Source organism: Bufo gargarizans, chromosome 2 (assembly GCF_014858855.1).
Source record: "Bufo gargarizans isolate SCDJY-AF-19 chromosome 2, ASM1485885v1, whole genome shotgun sequence".
Classification (NCBI taxonomy): Eukaryota; Metazoa; Chordata; class Amphibia; order Anura; family Bufonidae; genus Bufo; species Bufo gargarizans.
The window spans coordinates 460,425,268-460,439,719 of NC_058081.1; the positions used below are offsets into that span (position 1 = coordinate 460,425,268).

Genomic DNA, 14,452 nt, shown 5'->3' on the forward strand with positions numbered 1-14,452 from the left:
CCAAAAGTTGCTTTTATTGTGGACCTTTAGGTGCACTGGTATCCAAGGCCTGCCAAAGGATCCTCTGGCCACTAGTGGTTCAGTCCTACTCTGTGCCACACACCAGTAAGTGTTTTAAGATGAAAACCTCCTATAACTTGCCTGTTTCTCCCCTAATGTCCTCAGCAATATATGGCACAAGACTGCTGAAGGCAGCGATTGGTTGCAGCTACAGTACACCGCCATTTAAGCCCTGTACTGTATGCACAGTGGAAGGGAACCAGAGCCGAGAACAGTGGGAGGTTTTAAAGGGATTGTCTCATCTCAGACAATGGGAGCAGATCACTAGGATATGTCCCCATTGTCCGATTGGGGCACCTATAGCAAGACTGGAGCCCTGAAAGTGCACAGCTGCCATTTACAGGGAGAAGCTAATAGCCAAGTGCCCATGAATGGAAGCAGTGGATGGTCATGCAGTGTTCCTGGTCACTTCTATGGGGAGACCGCTTTGTGTCCAGACTGGACTCCTCCAGCCACCACTTCATAGGACTCCGTTTAGGAGATAGATCCAACAGTGGGACCCACATCTACAAGACAATGAAAGCCTATTCAAGCAATATGCCCCCATTGTTTGAGATGAGACAACCCCTTTAAATCTTCTTACTGGCATAGAGCAAATTTCTATTTCACCAATGCCATCTGTAGCTATGAAACTGGCTGCCATGTTACATGTGCACTTGGCAGCTGAAGGCACCTGTTGGTACCATGTCTATGTGCCTGCGTTGCCTTTACTTCTAGAGGCTCTGCTCGCGAAAGGGACCACGCATGATGTTTCCACTGCTTCATCCTGTCAACGTGGAGAGGATGCAGCAGGTATCAAACCTGTAGGTGTAACAGCAACGTCCCTGTTGCACATGTTAAACATTTTTCCAGCAATGTGGGCACATTAATATGGGACCTACACAGACGTGTTCAGCTGCCAAGTGCACATACAACAGGTCAGCCAGTGTCATAGGTACAGATCTACTGACAAGCTTCTGAAGTGGCGCACAGTAATATATTTGGACAAATGCAATGTACACCCATGTCTGTAAAATAGGTACAAGTGTGGTAACCTGAAATCCTGACCTTATCACTCCACTTCTAAAAGTAAAGGCTCACAATGTCTCAGGAATCACTTGCATCTTATGCCCAAAAAAAACTGGTGTAGCAGATTTGCCAAGTGACACACTAGGTGTGTGGGGGATACAGACCAAGTACAATACCTTATACCCATGTTAGAATAGTCAATTGCAGTCACCGAGACCCCACCACCCTTGTGGAGCATGTCAGGAAGTGTAGAAACCTCAAGTGGCCCAGTTTAGACAGACTTAGCACAGATTTACAAACATCACATGTGCCTATAGCCAAGGCGTGGTGCAGTCCGGGAGTTACCCACTGAAATCTGCGGCATACGTATTCACAAGTCTCCCTCACTGTCTTGGCATCTGCTCCACTTACCTTTGCTGCTGCAGATTTCTTAGGTTCCACCTGTTTGTTAAGGTTCCCCAGAACCTTCCTAAGTGCTTGAGGTTTGGGCACAGTGAGGTTTTTTCCATTAGGCCCTTTTAATGACCGTTTAGTCTGTGCAACTGCAAGAAAGTAGGTACAGATCAGCAGTGTCATCCAGGGCCACATCAACTCATTAAGCCTGAAGGATATGATCCCGGCATTCCCAACAAGTCTTTACACTTGGCTCTAATGCTTCTATAATACTGAACTGCTTCTCCAGAAGGCAGACACTCAGTAAGATTCTGCAGTACTTTAATACTGATGGCCTGTCAGATTACTATTTGGAGTACAAGAGGGGCAATATTACTTCTGTGAGAAGCTCCATTACAGTGTTGGCTATAGAGGGACAGCAGAGGACCACTGAGGCACCTTCACCGTGCAGAGCTCCATTTCTGGCTGGTCAGTTCCATTTGGTCTCATTTTCTCAGGACACTCATTTCTGAGTCAAATAAAGAACAGTTAAGTGAACTATGCAGAAATACTGAAATCCAGACCATGTTTTTTCCTACTGCCTCTGCAGTCAATGTTTAAAGCTGTGCTGATAGTGAGGACTACTGTTAATGCGCACAAGTCCTCTCCAGTCTGAGCGCAGCAGACCGTTCACTACAGTGCAACTGTAGGGAGCCAGCAGTGGAGGAACAGGGTGCAGTAGGAAACAAGTTTAGAGCCTTAGGAGTACTCATTACTGTAGATGCTCAAATCATGGCAACAATCCCTATAAACAGCCATTAGGCAGACCTTTGGGGTAGTGGGGGGGGGGGGGGGGGTCAAATTCTCAAACCACTTCGGCACTAAGCTTTTCTAACCTATTCTGGGAACCATCAGTCTCATAAAATGCACTGTGCCATAGTCTAACCACTTAGACTGCCGTGCCAGCGCTGCCTCTTTATTGTTTACCTGCTTGCCATTGCATTGAAATGAATAGGATGGCTTAAGTGTAATTACACCTGCTCACAACTACAGATGCAACGGCGAGCAGGTAAACCGTGAAGAGGAGGCAGCGCTGGCACGGCTCGCGCCTCCTCTTTAAACAGCTGATCAGCGGGGGTGACTGGTGTCGGACCTTAGCCAATCTGATATTGATGAACTATCCTGAGGATCGGTCATCAGTAAATGTAACTTGGACAACCCCTGAGTGATTTTTAAGCTATTGCTCACTCCATTTGTGATGTCTCACAGTAAGGGTTCATGCACACAGCCGTTGCATGCATTGGGGGACCGCAATTTGCAGTCCCCAACGCACAGGTAAAGTCTGTATAGATTCCACAGACAGAGCCAGACCAATTCAACTTGGAGGGGGGGGGGGGGGGGAACGTATACTGGCCAGTCATGAGGAGGGCCCAGGCAGCCCCCTGTGCATTGGCCCACCAGGGAAACTTCCCCATAAGGTCTATGGCCAATGTGCCCCTGCACACCAGACAATACAAGTGAATGGGCCAAGAACAGCCCAGCCAGCACACAGTTGGGTGCATGAGCCCTTAAAATGACTCCCAGCAGAATCATGAACTATGTCCCAGAAGAACATGTATGGCCTAAAAGTCTCCTCAAGGAGATATACCACCCCCAAATTCAGGAGTGGACAGGCCACACTCCTGGATAACATTGATAATACAGTGCTCAGAGCCTAGACAACTTACACAGTCCTTGATTAGTCTTGGAAGAAAAGCTGAGGACATTCTCCTTCTCAAATCGCATGATAGCTTCCATTTTTCTCATCAGATCTGCCACCAAAACCACAGATGTCTTAAGCAGGTTTTAAAGAGGGTTTCTTAGGACACTATTAGGCAAACTTAATATCCTACACAGATATACAAGGAGTCATGTGAACCCTGGACTACCCACTATTACACTGGAGACACCAGGACTTTACCTGCAGGGACTAACCACCCCACAAACACTGCTCCAACCAGTCTCTGTCAGAGGAAGTCGCCCCTTTGACCTATTTATGCTAAATATCAGCTGACCAGTTAATCAGTCTCATCTCATTAGCCGCCTCCAGACTGGTGTCATCTCATTGGGGAATGTTCACATGTGGAAGTCTGTTCTATACATCTGATTGGTTTATTTCTGCATCAGATCTTCTACATGTGACAATACCCTTAGGCTAGGTCTACACAACGACATATGTCGCACAACAATTTTTATAATGGTAGTCTATGGTGTCGCACTGCGACATGCTGCGACTGCGACACAACAGTCGCAAAAAACTCATTCAAGATGGATTTTTCTGCGACCGTCGCAGCACGACACTATAGACTACCATTATAAAAATTGTCGCGCGACACATGTTGCAGTGTAGTTGTGCCCTATGTGTTGCGCAAATTGTCGTGTAGACCTAGCCTTAAGCTACATGCACACGACCGCGTCGTGTTTTGCAGTCCATACAATGCGGATCCGCAAAACATGGATGCCGTTCCATTTGTGGAACGGGGCCACGGAAGTGCTGTCTGCATCTTTTGTTTTTGCAGGGCCACGGAAGTGCTGTCTGCATCTTTTGTGACCCCATTGAAGTGAATGGATCCGCATCTGAGCCGCAAAAAATGCTGCTCCAATGCAGACCCAAACAACAGTTGTGTGCATGAGGCCTTACTGGGGGAGTCCATGGGTGTCATATATTTTAAGGTCGTCTGGCCAACAATAGTCACAAAGGGCATTTTTGCGATTATTTTAACGCACATGCAACAATATTTTGTGACTTGGATGTTTTTATGCCAAGTAAGACAGATGAGTGGGTGACTCCTGCCGGTCCGGGCTGCACGAGGGACCTTTTTTTTACGGCGGTCCAGCCTAAGGCCCCTTAGTGACCGCCGTAAAAAGGCATATGGGTGGTCACTAAGGGGTTAAAGGCTTCAGTTTTGACTTCCGTCTTATGAATTCCGCTATTTTCCATTATAGACATGTTATAACGGAAAACAATAATGGAATCCATAATGGTGATGTGAACCCGGCCTGAGACAGTTCTACTTTACACCAGTTTTGATAAATCCGTTTTGTAACCTTATTTATGACAAGGCGCACACCTCAAGGGGAGATTTATCAAAACTGGTGTAACATAAAACTGGCTTAGTTGCCCCTAGCAACCAGTCAGATTCCACCTTTCATTTTTTTCAACCTTCTTTTGAAATTTTTTTAATTTTAATGGTTGCTATGGGCAACTAAGCCAGTTTTCCTTCACAGAGGTTTTGTCGTATGTTTATTCCACAGACCCGCGAAAAAGATAGAACATCTCCTATTGTTGTCTATTTTGCGGACAAGAATAGAACATTTCTACAGGAGGTGGAAAAAATATTTGAGCTTTCACACAGCCAGCATCTGTGCTTACACAGTCATGTACATCAGGCTGTATCCGTTTTGTGGTCCGCAAGTCGTTGATCCGCAAAACACATATCCTGCTCGTGTGCATGCTAGCAGTTTTTTTGTACATTTTTTACTTCAGTGATGGCCAGTTCACCGTGTTCGCCCACGAACACATGCGGGCTGCCATCTTAACTCACAAGTCCGGCGATGCACAGGTAAGTCCTTACCTGTGCCTGTGCGCAAGCCGGTCTGAAACAAATGCGGTCACCGGGAGAAGGCAGTTCCGAGAACAGCCCGATGAAGGCCCCCGGCAGCTGTTCTCGGAACTGCCTGCTCCCGGTGACCGCATTTGTTTCAGACCGGCTCGCGCACAGGCACGGGTAAGGACTTACCTGTGCATCGCCGGACTTGTGAGTTAAGATGGCAGCCCGCATGTGTTTGCGGGCGAACACGGCGAACTGGCAATCACTGCTATCCTTGTCCACAAAACGGACAAGAATAGGGCATGTTCTGTCTTTTTTGGATGGCTACAGAACGGACATATATCTTTTGCTGCCCCTTGAAATGAATGGGCCTGAGTCCGATCCTCAAAAAATGTGGATCGGATGCAGACCAAAACTACGGTCATATGAGGCCTTATGTGCATATTATATTTGGGAATATCTTATACATTTTGCTGCTGCTGTAAATACTGCAGATTTTACCCACGCAGTTCTGCTGTGGAAAATCCTCTCTAGGGGGACTTTCACACTAGCGTTATTCTTTTCCGGTACTGAAATCCGGTAAAGGGTCTCAATACTGGGAAAAAACGCTTCTGTTTTGTCCCAATGCATTCTGAATGAAAAGCAATCCATTCAGAATGCATCAGGATGTCTTCCGGAACACTACCGCACTTGCTGGCATTAATTTCCATTGAAATGTACCAAGTGTTCTGGAAATTGCCGCATCGCTGGATACGGTTTCTGGGTCTGCGCATGCGCAGTTCTTTCTAGCTTTGAAAAAATGAAAAACAGGATCCTTTATTCCGGACAATACTGGAAAGACGGAACCGGAATTTCATTGAATAAGGCTACATGCACACGAACGTTGTTTGTTTCCGTGTCCGTTCAGGTTTTTGTGCGGATAGTGTGCGGACCCACCGTGTGCTGTCCGCATCAGTATGTCCGTTCCGTTGCCCCGCAAAAAAAATTGTGCATGTCCTATTTTTTTCTAGTTTGCGGACAAGGATGGGCACTATTACAATGGATCCGCAAAAAAAAACGAATGCCATATGGAACGTCATCCGCTTTGTTTTGCGGATCCACAATCTGTGGACCGCAAGACACATACGGTCGTGTGCATGTAGCCTAAGTCTATCAGATCCGGAAACAAAAAGATATCCGTTTGCATACGGATTTCCAGATCCGGCAGGCAGTTCCGGCTAATGCTAGTGTGAAAGTACCCTAAGGCCTCATGCACACAACCGTATTTTTCGTCAGTGTACTATCTGTATTTGATGTGGATTGGTGTGCCCGTTCTGCAAATGATAGAATATGTAGTTTTTCTATAATGGGACTGAGAAAATTGTGGGATGCACACAGAAGGTGTCCGTATTTTGCGGATCGGTAATTTGCTGACCTCAAAATGGCTACGGTCATGTGTCCATGAGAGTTTTCCTTTACACCAGGTTTGATAGATCGACCTCATTGCCTATGCTATATGTGCTGTACAAGTGGCGGCTGCTCTGTGGTTTTTGGCCGTACAGCTTATACGGGTGAAGCCCCTGGTTTCAGTGTTTCATTTGTAGAGGCCATGGGGTCAGAACCATATTACAACTGTATTTCCAGGTGGATGACCAGGACTAGGTTTTCAATGCTGCTGAAAGGGTTTAACGCTGGGTTCACACCTGAGCGTTCTGAAAGGAGCGTTCTGTATGCGCGATTGTACCGGCGTTTACAATCGCGCATACAGAGACAAGCGAACGCCCATTGTCGCGCGTTCCCGAATATCTATGCACGGTAACGCGCGACAAAACGCCCCAAAAAAGCTCAAGAGCTTTTTTGAGCGTCGGGCGTTTTACAGCGCGATCGTACGCGCTGTAAAACGCCCAGGTGAGAACCATTCCCATAGGGAAGCATTGGTTTCTCCTTGTTGAGCGTTTTACAGCGCGTAGGAACGCGCTGTAAAACGCTCAGGTGTGAACCCAGGGTAAAGGAAGCATCAAAAACTACAGCAAAACAGCTCATGGTTTTACTGCAGATTGTTGTGGTTTTGGAGTGCAGTTTTTAGTCACACGCTGGGGTTTGAAACATTGCAGTAAAATTCCCAGGCCAATCACCATCGTGTGAATGAGCCTTTAGGCCCCTTTCACACAGGCGACTTTTTCACGCATCATTTCTTTCTTTATCATCAAAGTAGCCCTAAGGCCTCTTTCAGACGGGCGTTGCGGGAAAAGGTGCGGGTGTGTTGCAGGAACATGCGCGATTTTTCAGCGCAAGTGCAAAACATTGTAATGCGTTTTGCACGCGCGTGAGGAAAATCGGCATGTTTGGTACCCAAACCTGAACTTCTTCACAGAAGTTCGGGCTTGGGATCGGTGTTCTGTAGATTGTATTATTTTCCCTTATAACATGGTTATAAGGGAAAATAATAGCATTCTGAATACAGAATGCATAGTACAATAGCGCTGGAGGGGTTAAAAAAAAAAAAAAAAAAAAAATAAAGATTTAACTCACCTTAATCCACTTGATCGCGAAGCCCGGCTTCTCTTCTGTCTTCTTATTTGCTCTGTGCAGGAAAAGGACCTGTGGTGACGTCACTCCGGTCATCACATGATCCATCACCATGGTAAAAGATCATGTGACGGACCATGTGATGACAGGAGTGACGTCACCACAGGTCCTTTTCCTGCACACAGCAAAAAAGAAGACAGAAGAGAAGCTGGGCTATGCGATCAAGTGGATTAAGGTGAGTTTTTTTTTTTAACCCCTCCAGCGCTATTGTACTATGCATTCTGTATTCAGAATGCTATTATTTTCCCTTATAACCATGTTATAAGGGAAAATAATAATGATCGGGTCTCCATCCCAATCGTCTCCTAGCAACCGTGCGTGAAAATCGCACCACATCCACACTTGCTTGCGGATGCTTGCGATTTTCACGCAACCCCATTAATTTCTATGGGGCCTGCGTTACGTGAAAAACGCACAAAGAGGAGCATGCTGCGATTTTCACACAACGCACAAGTGATGCGTGAAAATCACTGCTCGTGTGCACAGCCCCATAGAAATGAATGGGTCGGGATTCAGTGTGGGTGCAATGCATTCAACTCACGCATCGCATCCGCGCGGAATACTCGCCCGTGTGAAAGGGGCCTAAAGGAAAGAAACCAGCCATCTTAGAAGGTCCAGAACCATCAAGAGTAAAATAACATCTGTATGGTACCACTTTTTATGGCAAGAGATTTTAATGCTGTGGAAAGGGTTCATTGCCTTTGGCACCGAACACACTTGGAGACGGACTTGCCATCTGGATCTATATCTGCACCCCTAAGTTCAGGAATTGCAGAAAGACTTAATGAGAACAGTATATCTTTGTTCAAGATGTGAGCAAATTACCCGTTAGGAATCGCAAATCAAGTCTCTAAATGGGCAAGTTGCAACACTGAGAGGCATTGACAATTTGCAAAAGAGTTTGCTTCTCACCGAGCAAGCACTCTTTGGGGTAGATGAGGGGAGGGTGACAGAGAGGAGGCTGAGGAAAGTGAGGTAGCTAGCTGGGTAACAGTTAGGCTGAGTTCACATGGGCGAGATTTCCGCGCGGGTGCAATGCAGTAGGTGAACGCATTGCACCTGCACTGAATCCTGACCCATTCATTTCAATGGGGCTGTGCACATGAGCCTTTTTATTTCATGCATCAGTTCTGCAATGCTTTAAAATCGCAGCATGTTCTATATTCTGCGTTTTTCACGCAGCCCTGGCCCCATAGAAGTGAATGGGGCTGCGTTAATAACGCATTGCATCTGCAAGCAAGTGCGGATGCAATGCGTTTTTCACTGATGGTTGCTAGGAGATGTTGTTTGTAAACCTTCAGTTTTTTATCACGCGCGTGAAAAACGCATCAAAACGCATTGCACCCGCGCGGAAAAAACTGAACAACTAAATGCAATTGCAGCCAAAACTGACTGAACTTGCTTGCAAAATGGTGCGAGTTTAACTGAACGCACCCTGAACGCATCCGGACCTAATCTGTCACGCTCGTGTGAACTCAGCCTTAGAAAGCGGGGTAGAAGGAAGAGTGCCAGGGAGGCTAGCCCTGATCTGACACACCCCAACAAGTTTGCACGTTTGGCAGATGAGGGAGATGTCAGTTCAGGGACAGCACTGCTGCAGCCGGACACTTCCTCTGCCAGTCAGGGGAATGTCAGCTCCAGTAAGCAGGGGGCCAGGAGAGCTGGGTAAGTCACACAGGTGCTGGTAGTGGGAGACTCAATTATTAGGGGAACAGATAAGGCAATCTGTCACAAAGACCGTGATTACCAGTGTGCTGTCTTCCTGACGCTAGAGTTCGACACATCGCGGATCGGGTTGACAGATTACTGGGAGGGACTGGAGAAGATCCAGCGGTCATGGTCCATATCAGAACCAATGACATAGTTAGAGGTAGGTGGAGAGTCCTTAAACATGATTTCAGAGATTTAGGTCAAAAGCTTAGGGCAAGGACCTCAAGGGTAGTATTTTCTGAAATACTGCCTGCACCACGGGACACACAAGAAAGACAGCGGGAGATTAACAAGTGGCTTAAGAACTGGTGGAGGAAGGAGGGGTTTGGGTTCCTGGAGAACTGGGCCGACTTCTCTGTCAGCTACAGGCTCTATCGTAGGGACGGGCTGCACCTCAATGGGGAAAGGGCAGCTGTGTTGGGGAGAAAGATGGCTAGAAGGTTTTACATTCAGATGAAATGCTGAATGTAAAAATAAATTCCCCATTAAAAGTGTCCTGTCTGACCCAGGAAGAAGTACAACAGCAATTTAAAAAGATTAAAATGGACAAATCGCCAGGACCGGATGGCATACACCCCCGTATCCTAAGGGAATTAAGTAATGTCATAGCCAGACCCTTATTTCTGATATTTACGGACTCTATACTGACAGGGAATGTCCCACAGGATTGGCGCATGGCAAATGTGGTGCCAATATTCAAAAAGGGTCCAAAAACTGAGCCTGGAAACTATAGGCCGGTAAGTTTAACATCTGTTGTGGATAAACTGTTTCAACGGAAATAAGCAAATAACGCCATATCAGCATGGCTTCATGAGGGATCGGTCATGCCAAACTAATGTAATCAGTTTCTATGAGGAGGTAAGTTGTAGACTTGATAGCGGCAAATCAATGGATGTCGTATATCTGGACTTCTCCAAAGCATTTGACACTGTACAGCATAAAAGGTAAGTATATAAAATGAGATTGCTCAGACTGGGAGAAAACGTCTGTAAGTGGGTAAGTAACTGGCTGAGTGATAGAAAACAGAGGGTGGTTATTAACGGTACATATTCAGATTGGGTCACTGTCACTAGTGGGGTACCTCAAGGGTCAGTATTGGGCCCTATTCTCTTCAATATATTTATTAATGATCTTGTAGAAGGCTTGCTTAGTAAAGTATCAATTTTCGCAGATGACACTAAACTGTGTAAAGTAATTTACACTGATGAGGACAGTATACTACTACAGAAGGATCTGGATAGATTGGAGGCTTGGGCAGAGAAGTGGCAGATGAGGTTTAACACTGACTAATGTAAGGTTATGCACATGGGAAGGAATAATGCAAGTCACCCGAACATACTAAATGATAAAACACTCGGTAACACTGACATGGAAAAGGATCTAGGAATTTTAATAAACAGCAAATTAAGCTGCAAAAACCAGTGTCAGGCAGCTGCTGCCAAGGCCAATAAGATAATGGGTTGCATCAAAAGGGGCATAGATGCATGTGATAAGAATATAGTCCTACCACTTTACAAATCGCTAGTCAGACCACACATGGAGTACTGTGTACAGTTCTGGGCTCCTGTGAACAAGGCAGACATAGCAGAGCTGGAGAGGGTACAGAGGAGGGCAACTAAAGTAATAACTTGAATGGGGCAACTACAATACCCTGAAAGATTATCAAAATTAGGATTATTCACTTTAGAAAAAAGACGACTGAGGGGAGATCTAATTACTATGTATAAATATATCAGGGGTCAGTACAGAGATCTATCCCATAATCCATTTATCCCCAGGACTGTGACTGTGACGAGGGGACATCCTCTGCCTCTGGAGGAAAGAAGGTTTGTACACAAACATAGAAGAGGATTCTTTACGGTAAGAGCAGTGAGACTATGGAGCTCTCTGCCTGAGGAGGTGGTGATGGTGAGTACAATAAAGGAATTCAAGAGGGGCCTGGATGTATTTCTGGAGTGTAATAATATTACAGGCTATAGCTACTAGAGAGGGGTCGTTGATCCAGGGATTTATTCTGATTGCCTGATTGGAGTCGGGAGGGAATTTTTTATTCCCCTAAAGTGGGGAAAATTGGCTTCTACCTCAGTTTATCTTTTTGCCTTCCTCTGGATCAACTTGCAGGATGACAGGCCGAACTGGATGGACAAATGTCTTTTTTCGGCCTTATGTACTATGTTAGAATAGCACGACTGTGGTTATTTGGAGAGACTGCAAAGTGTCCCTAGGAGAGTCAGATAGCACTGCCATATTACCACCATTGTTGCTGCCCATGCACAGCTATTGGTAGGATACTATAACGCTGGGTTCACACCTGAGCGTTCTGAAAGGAGCGCTCTGTATGCGCGATTGTACCGGCGTTTACAATCGCGCATACAGAGACAAGCGAACGCCCATTGTCGCGCGTTCCCGAATATCTATGTATGGGAACGCGCGACAAAAAGCCCCAAAAAAGCTCAAGAACTTTTTTGAGCGTTGGGCGTTTTACAGCGCGATCGAACGCGCTGTAAAACGCCCAGGTGAGAACCATTCCCATAGGGAAGCATTGGTTTCTCCTTGTTGAGCGTTTTACAGCACGTAGGAACGCGCTATAAAACGCTCAGCTGTGAACCCAGGGTAAAAGGCACAGTTCCAACGTGATGACACAATGTTGCGCCCTCCTCCCTGACACCTGCCTTCTTTGATTTCCTTACTGCCTGCCCGCAAATTAGTGTCTGTCTGTTGGAGCCTACCGCCCAGGAAAAGTACTGAGTCCCTGGGGGGGGGGGGGGGGGTAAACCAACTCCCGAAATGCCACCTTGGGCTCTTCTGGCAAAGATTCTTGTGTCCCGGGATAGATACATGATCCTAAAGAGGGCCAGGGAGTATCCCCCTATTGTTTATAATGGTAGAAAACTGTCCTTTTTCCCAGATTTCTCGAAAGAGATCCAAGAAAGGAGAAGCAGTTTTGTTGCTGTTAAAAACGTCTACGGGCCAAAGACATCAAGTACTCTCTTCTTTGTCCAGCTAAATTCCGGATAATTTTTAATGGAATAACAATTTTTATTTTTATTTTTTACACTCTGGCTTGATTGAAACGATGTCTAATTTGCTGTGTCTTTTTCCCCCCTCTCCTGCTGAATCTTTACAGTGGAGGCCATGACCTGCTAGGAATTTCCAGTTTTGTTGACTGAAGGGAAAATGTAGTTATACATGGTGGCCATTTACATGAATTTCTGACCTTATAAGAACAGATCATAAGATACAGTACATAACAGTGATCAGTTGCCATAGGGCACCCCCTCCCATGTCCGAGCATATACACAGGAGTTGTCTTCATGAGACCACCCCTTTAAGTGACCGGAATTAGATAGCTACTGTCTTCTTTCACTGTATAGCCTTTTCCAGTAATCCCCAGAGGTAGATGACCCCACCTTACCAATCACATGGTAGAAATCCCTTCTGTCACAGAATCAGACAAGTTGTCACCTCTGTTGCTTATATGTTCACCAAAATCTGGAATGAAGGGCTATGTACAAGTAGACATGAGCATAAGTGGTACGTATGAAGTCTGCACATCTTATCTGTTGAGAAGACTGTGCATCTCGGGATCAAACTTTTAGTCAGACGTGAATTCTTAAGCATTTTTTCTTTTTATAAAACTACACTGCCAGATAGTAGGAGCCCAACTCTATCTATTAGGCCTCTTTCACAGTACCGTTTTTTTTTTCCGTTTTGTGGTCCGTTTTTTGCGTTCCGTATATGGTACCATTCATTTCAATGGTTCCGCAAAAAAAACGGAATGTGTTCCGTATGCATTCCGTTTCCGTATTTCCGTTCCGTTGAAAGATAGAACATGTCCTATTATTGCCCGCAAATCACGGTCCGCGGCTCCATTCAAGTCAATGAATGGGAAAAAAAGCAATCCTCCACCTGAAAGTGCCGTTATGTGCACTTCCCTGCAGGTGTACTCGCACGCCTGCAGCACGGGATGCTTGGGAGCTTGCCCCGCCGGATTTAAAACGTCAAGCGGTGGAGTGCTCGGCAGTTGAGCCAAGTAACCCCTGGAAGATGAAAAAAAAACGGAACACATACGGAAATGCATCCGTATGTCTTCCGTTTCGTTTTTTCTGAACCATCTATTGAAAATGTTATGCCCAGCCCAATTTTTTTCTATGTAATTACTGTATACTGTATATGCCATACGGAAAAACGGAACGGAACCACAACGGAAGCAAAAAAACAGAACGGATCCGTGAAAAACGGACCGCAAAACACTGAAATGGACATACTGTAGTGTGAAAGAGGCCTTAGTGTAATGGAATTGAAAAGAAGCGGAAAAGTACATGCTTGACTGTCACTCCATGTAATCTCCTAGGTGTGGTCTTGAGGCTGGAGAGACTGCCGTGTCCCCCATTCTGGCAATCAGATGGGGTCCCAAAAGTCCGACTCACTCAGAGCTAACACTTAACAGCTTTCCAGTGGTGTAAAAGGAAATATTAATTATTAATATTTTGGATTAATAATAAATAGGTGTATCCCATCACTTACTGACTCCGCCCATTACTTAAATTTGCCTGTTTCTCTACCTTTTTCCTGAATTGCGTGCGCTGTATTACAGCGGCGACAAAATTCTAAAAACTGTATTTATTATATATATATTTATTACAAGAACAAGTCTTAAAGTAAATTATTTCTGCTATATCAATTGTTATAAAAACATATATACATATAGACGCACAGAGCAATACAATAACAGCGCTATAATAATCTATCTACACTAGACAAACTACACAATCCCCACTATAATTCCACCCAAAAATCTAGCTAAACATACACTCACACACTTAACCGCAGCACCCTCCCAAACCTAGCTATATAAGCGGTCCCTACGGGATAAAAAGGGTTAAATACAATGGCAATGCAGGGGTTAACAGGGCGATACAGGGGTAGCTGAGAGATACAAGGGTTTAGGGTTATGAAGACAATGCAGGGGTTAAATGCAGGTGTTATATAGGGAAAAGGTTAATGTGTTGGTGGTAGGGGGATTCGGGGTTAAAGCAGGGGTATACGGTAATGCAGGGGTATGGCAAGGTAGACAGGGCAATGTAGGGGTTAAATCACTATAGGGGTAAATGCAGGGGTTTGGGAATAACTAGCAGTTGCAT

General features: G+C 45.5%; 1 protein-coding gene across 1 annotated transcript in view; it reads right to left on the reverse strand.

The window, feature by feature from the left end:
* Positions 1 to 14,452, reverse strand: part of LOC122926044 — a 36,067-nt gene that overhangs the window by 21,303 nt on the left and 312 nt on the right. The window contains exons 2-3 of the mRNA XM_044277432.1: positions 3,168 to 3,251; positions 1,480 to 1,610 (exon numbers count right to left, since the gene is read on the reverse strand). Of these exons, the coding sequence (XP_044133367.1) occupies positions 1,480 to 1,610; positions 3,168 to 3,251 (215 nt within the window). The remainder of the gene's footprint in view (positions 1 to 1,479; positions 1,611 to 3,167; positions 3,252 to 14,452) is intronic.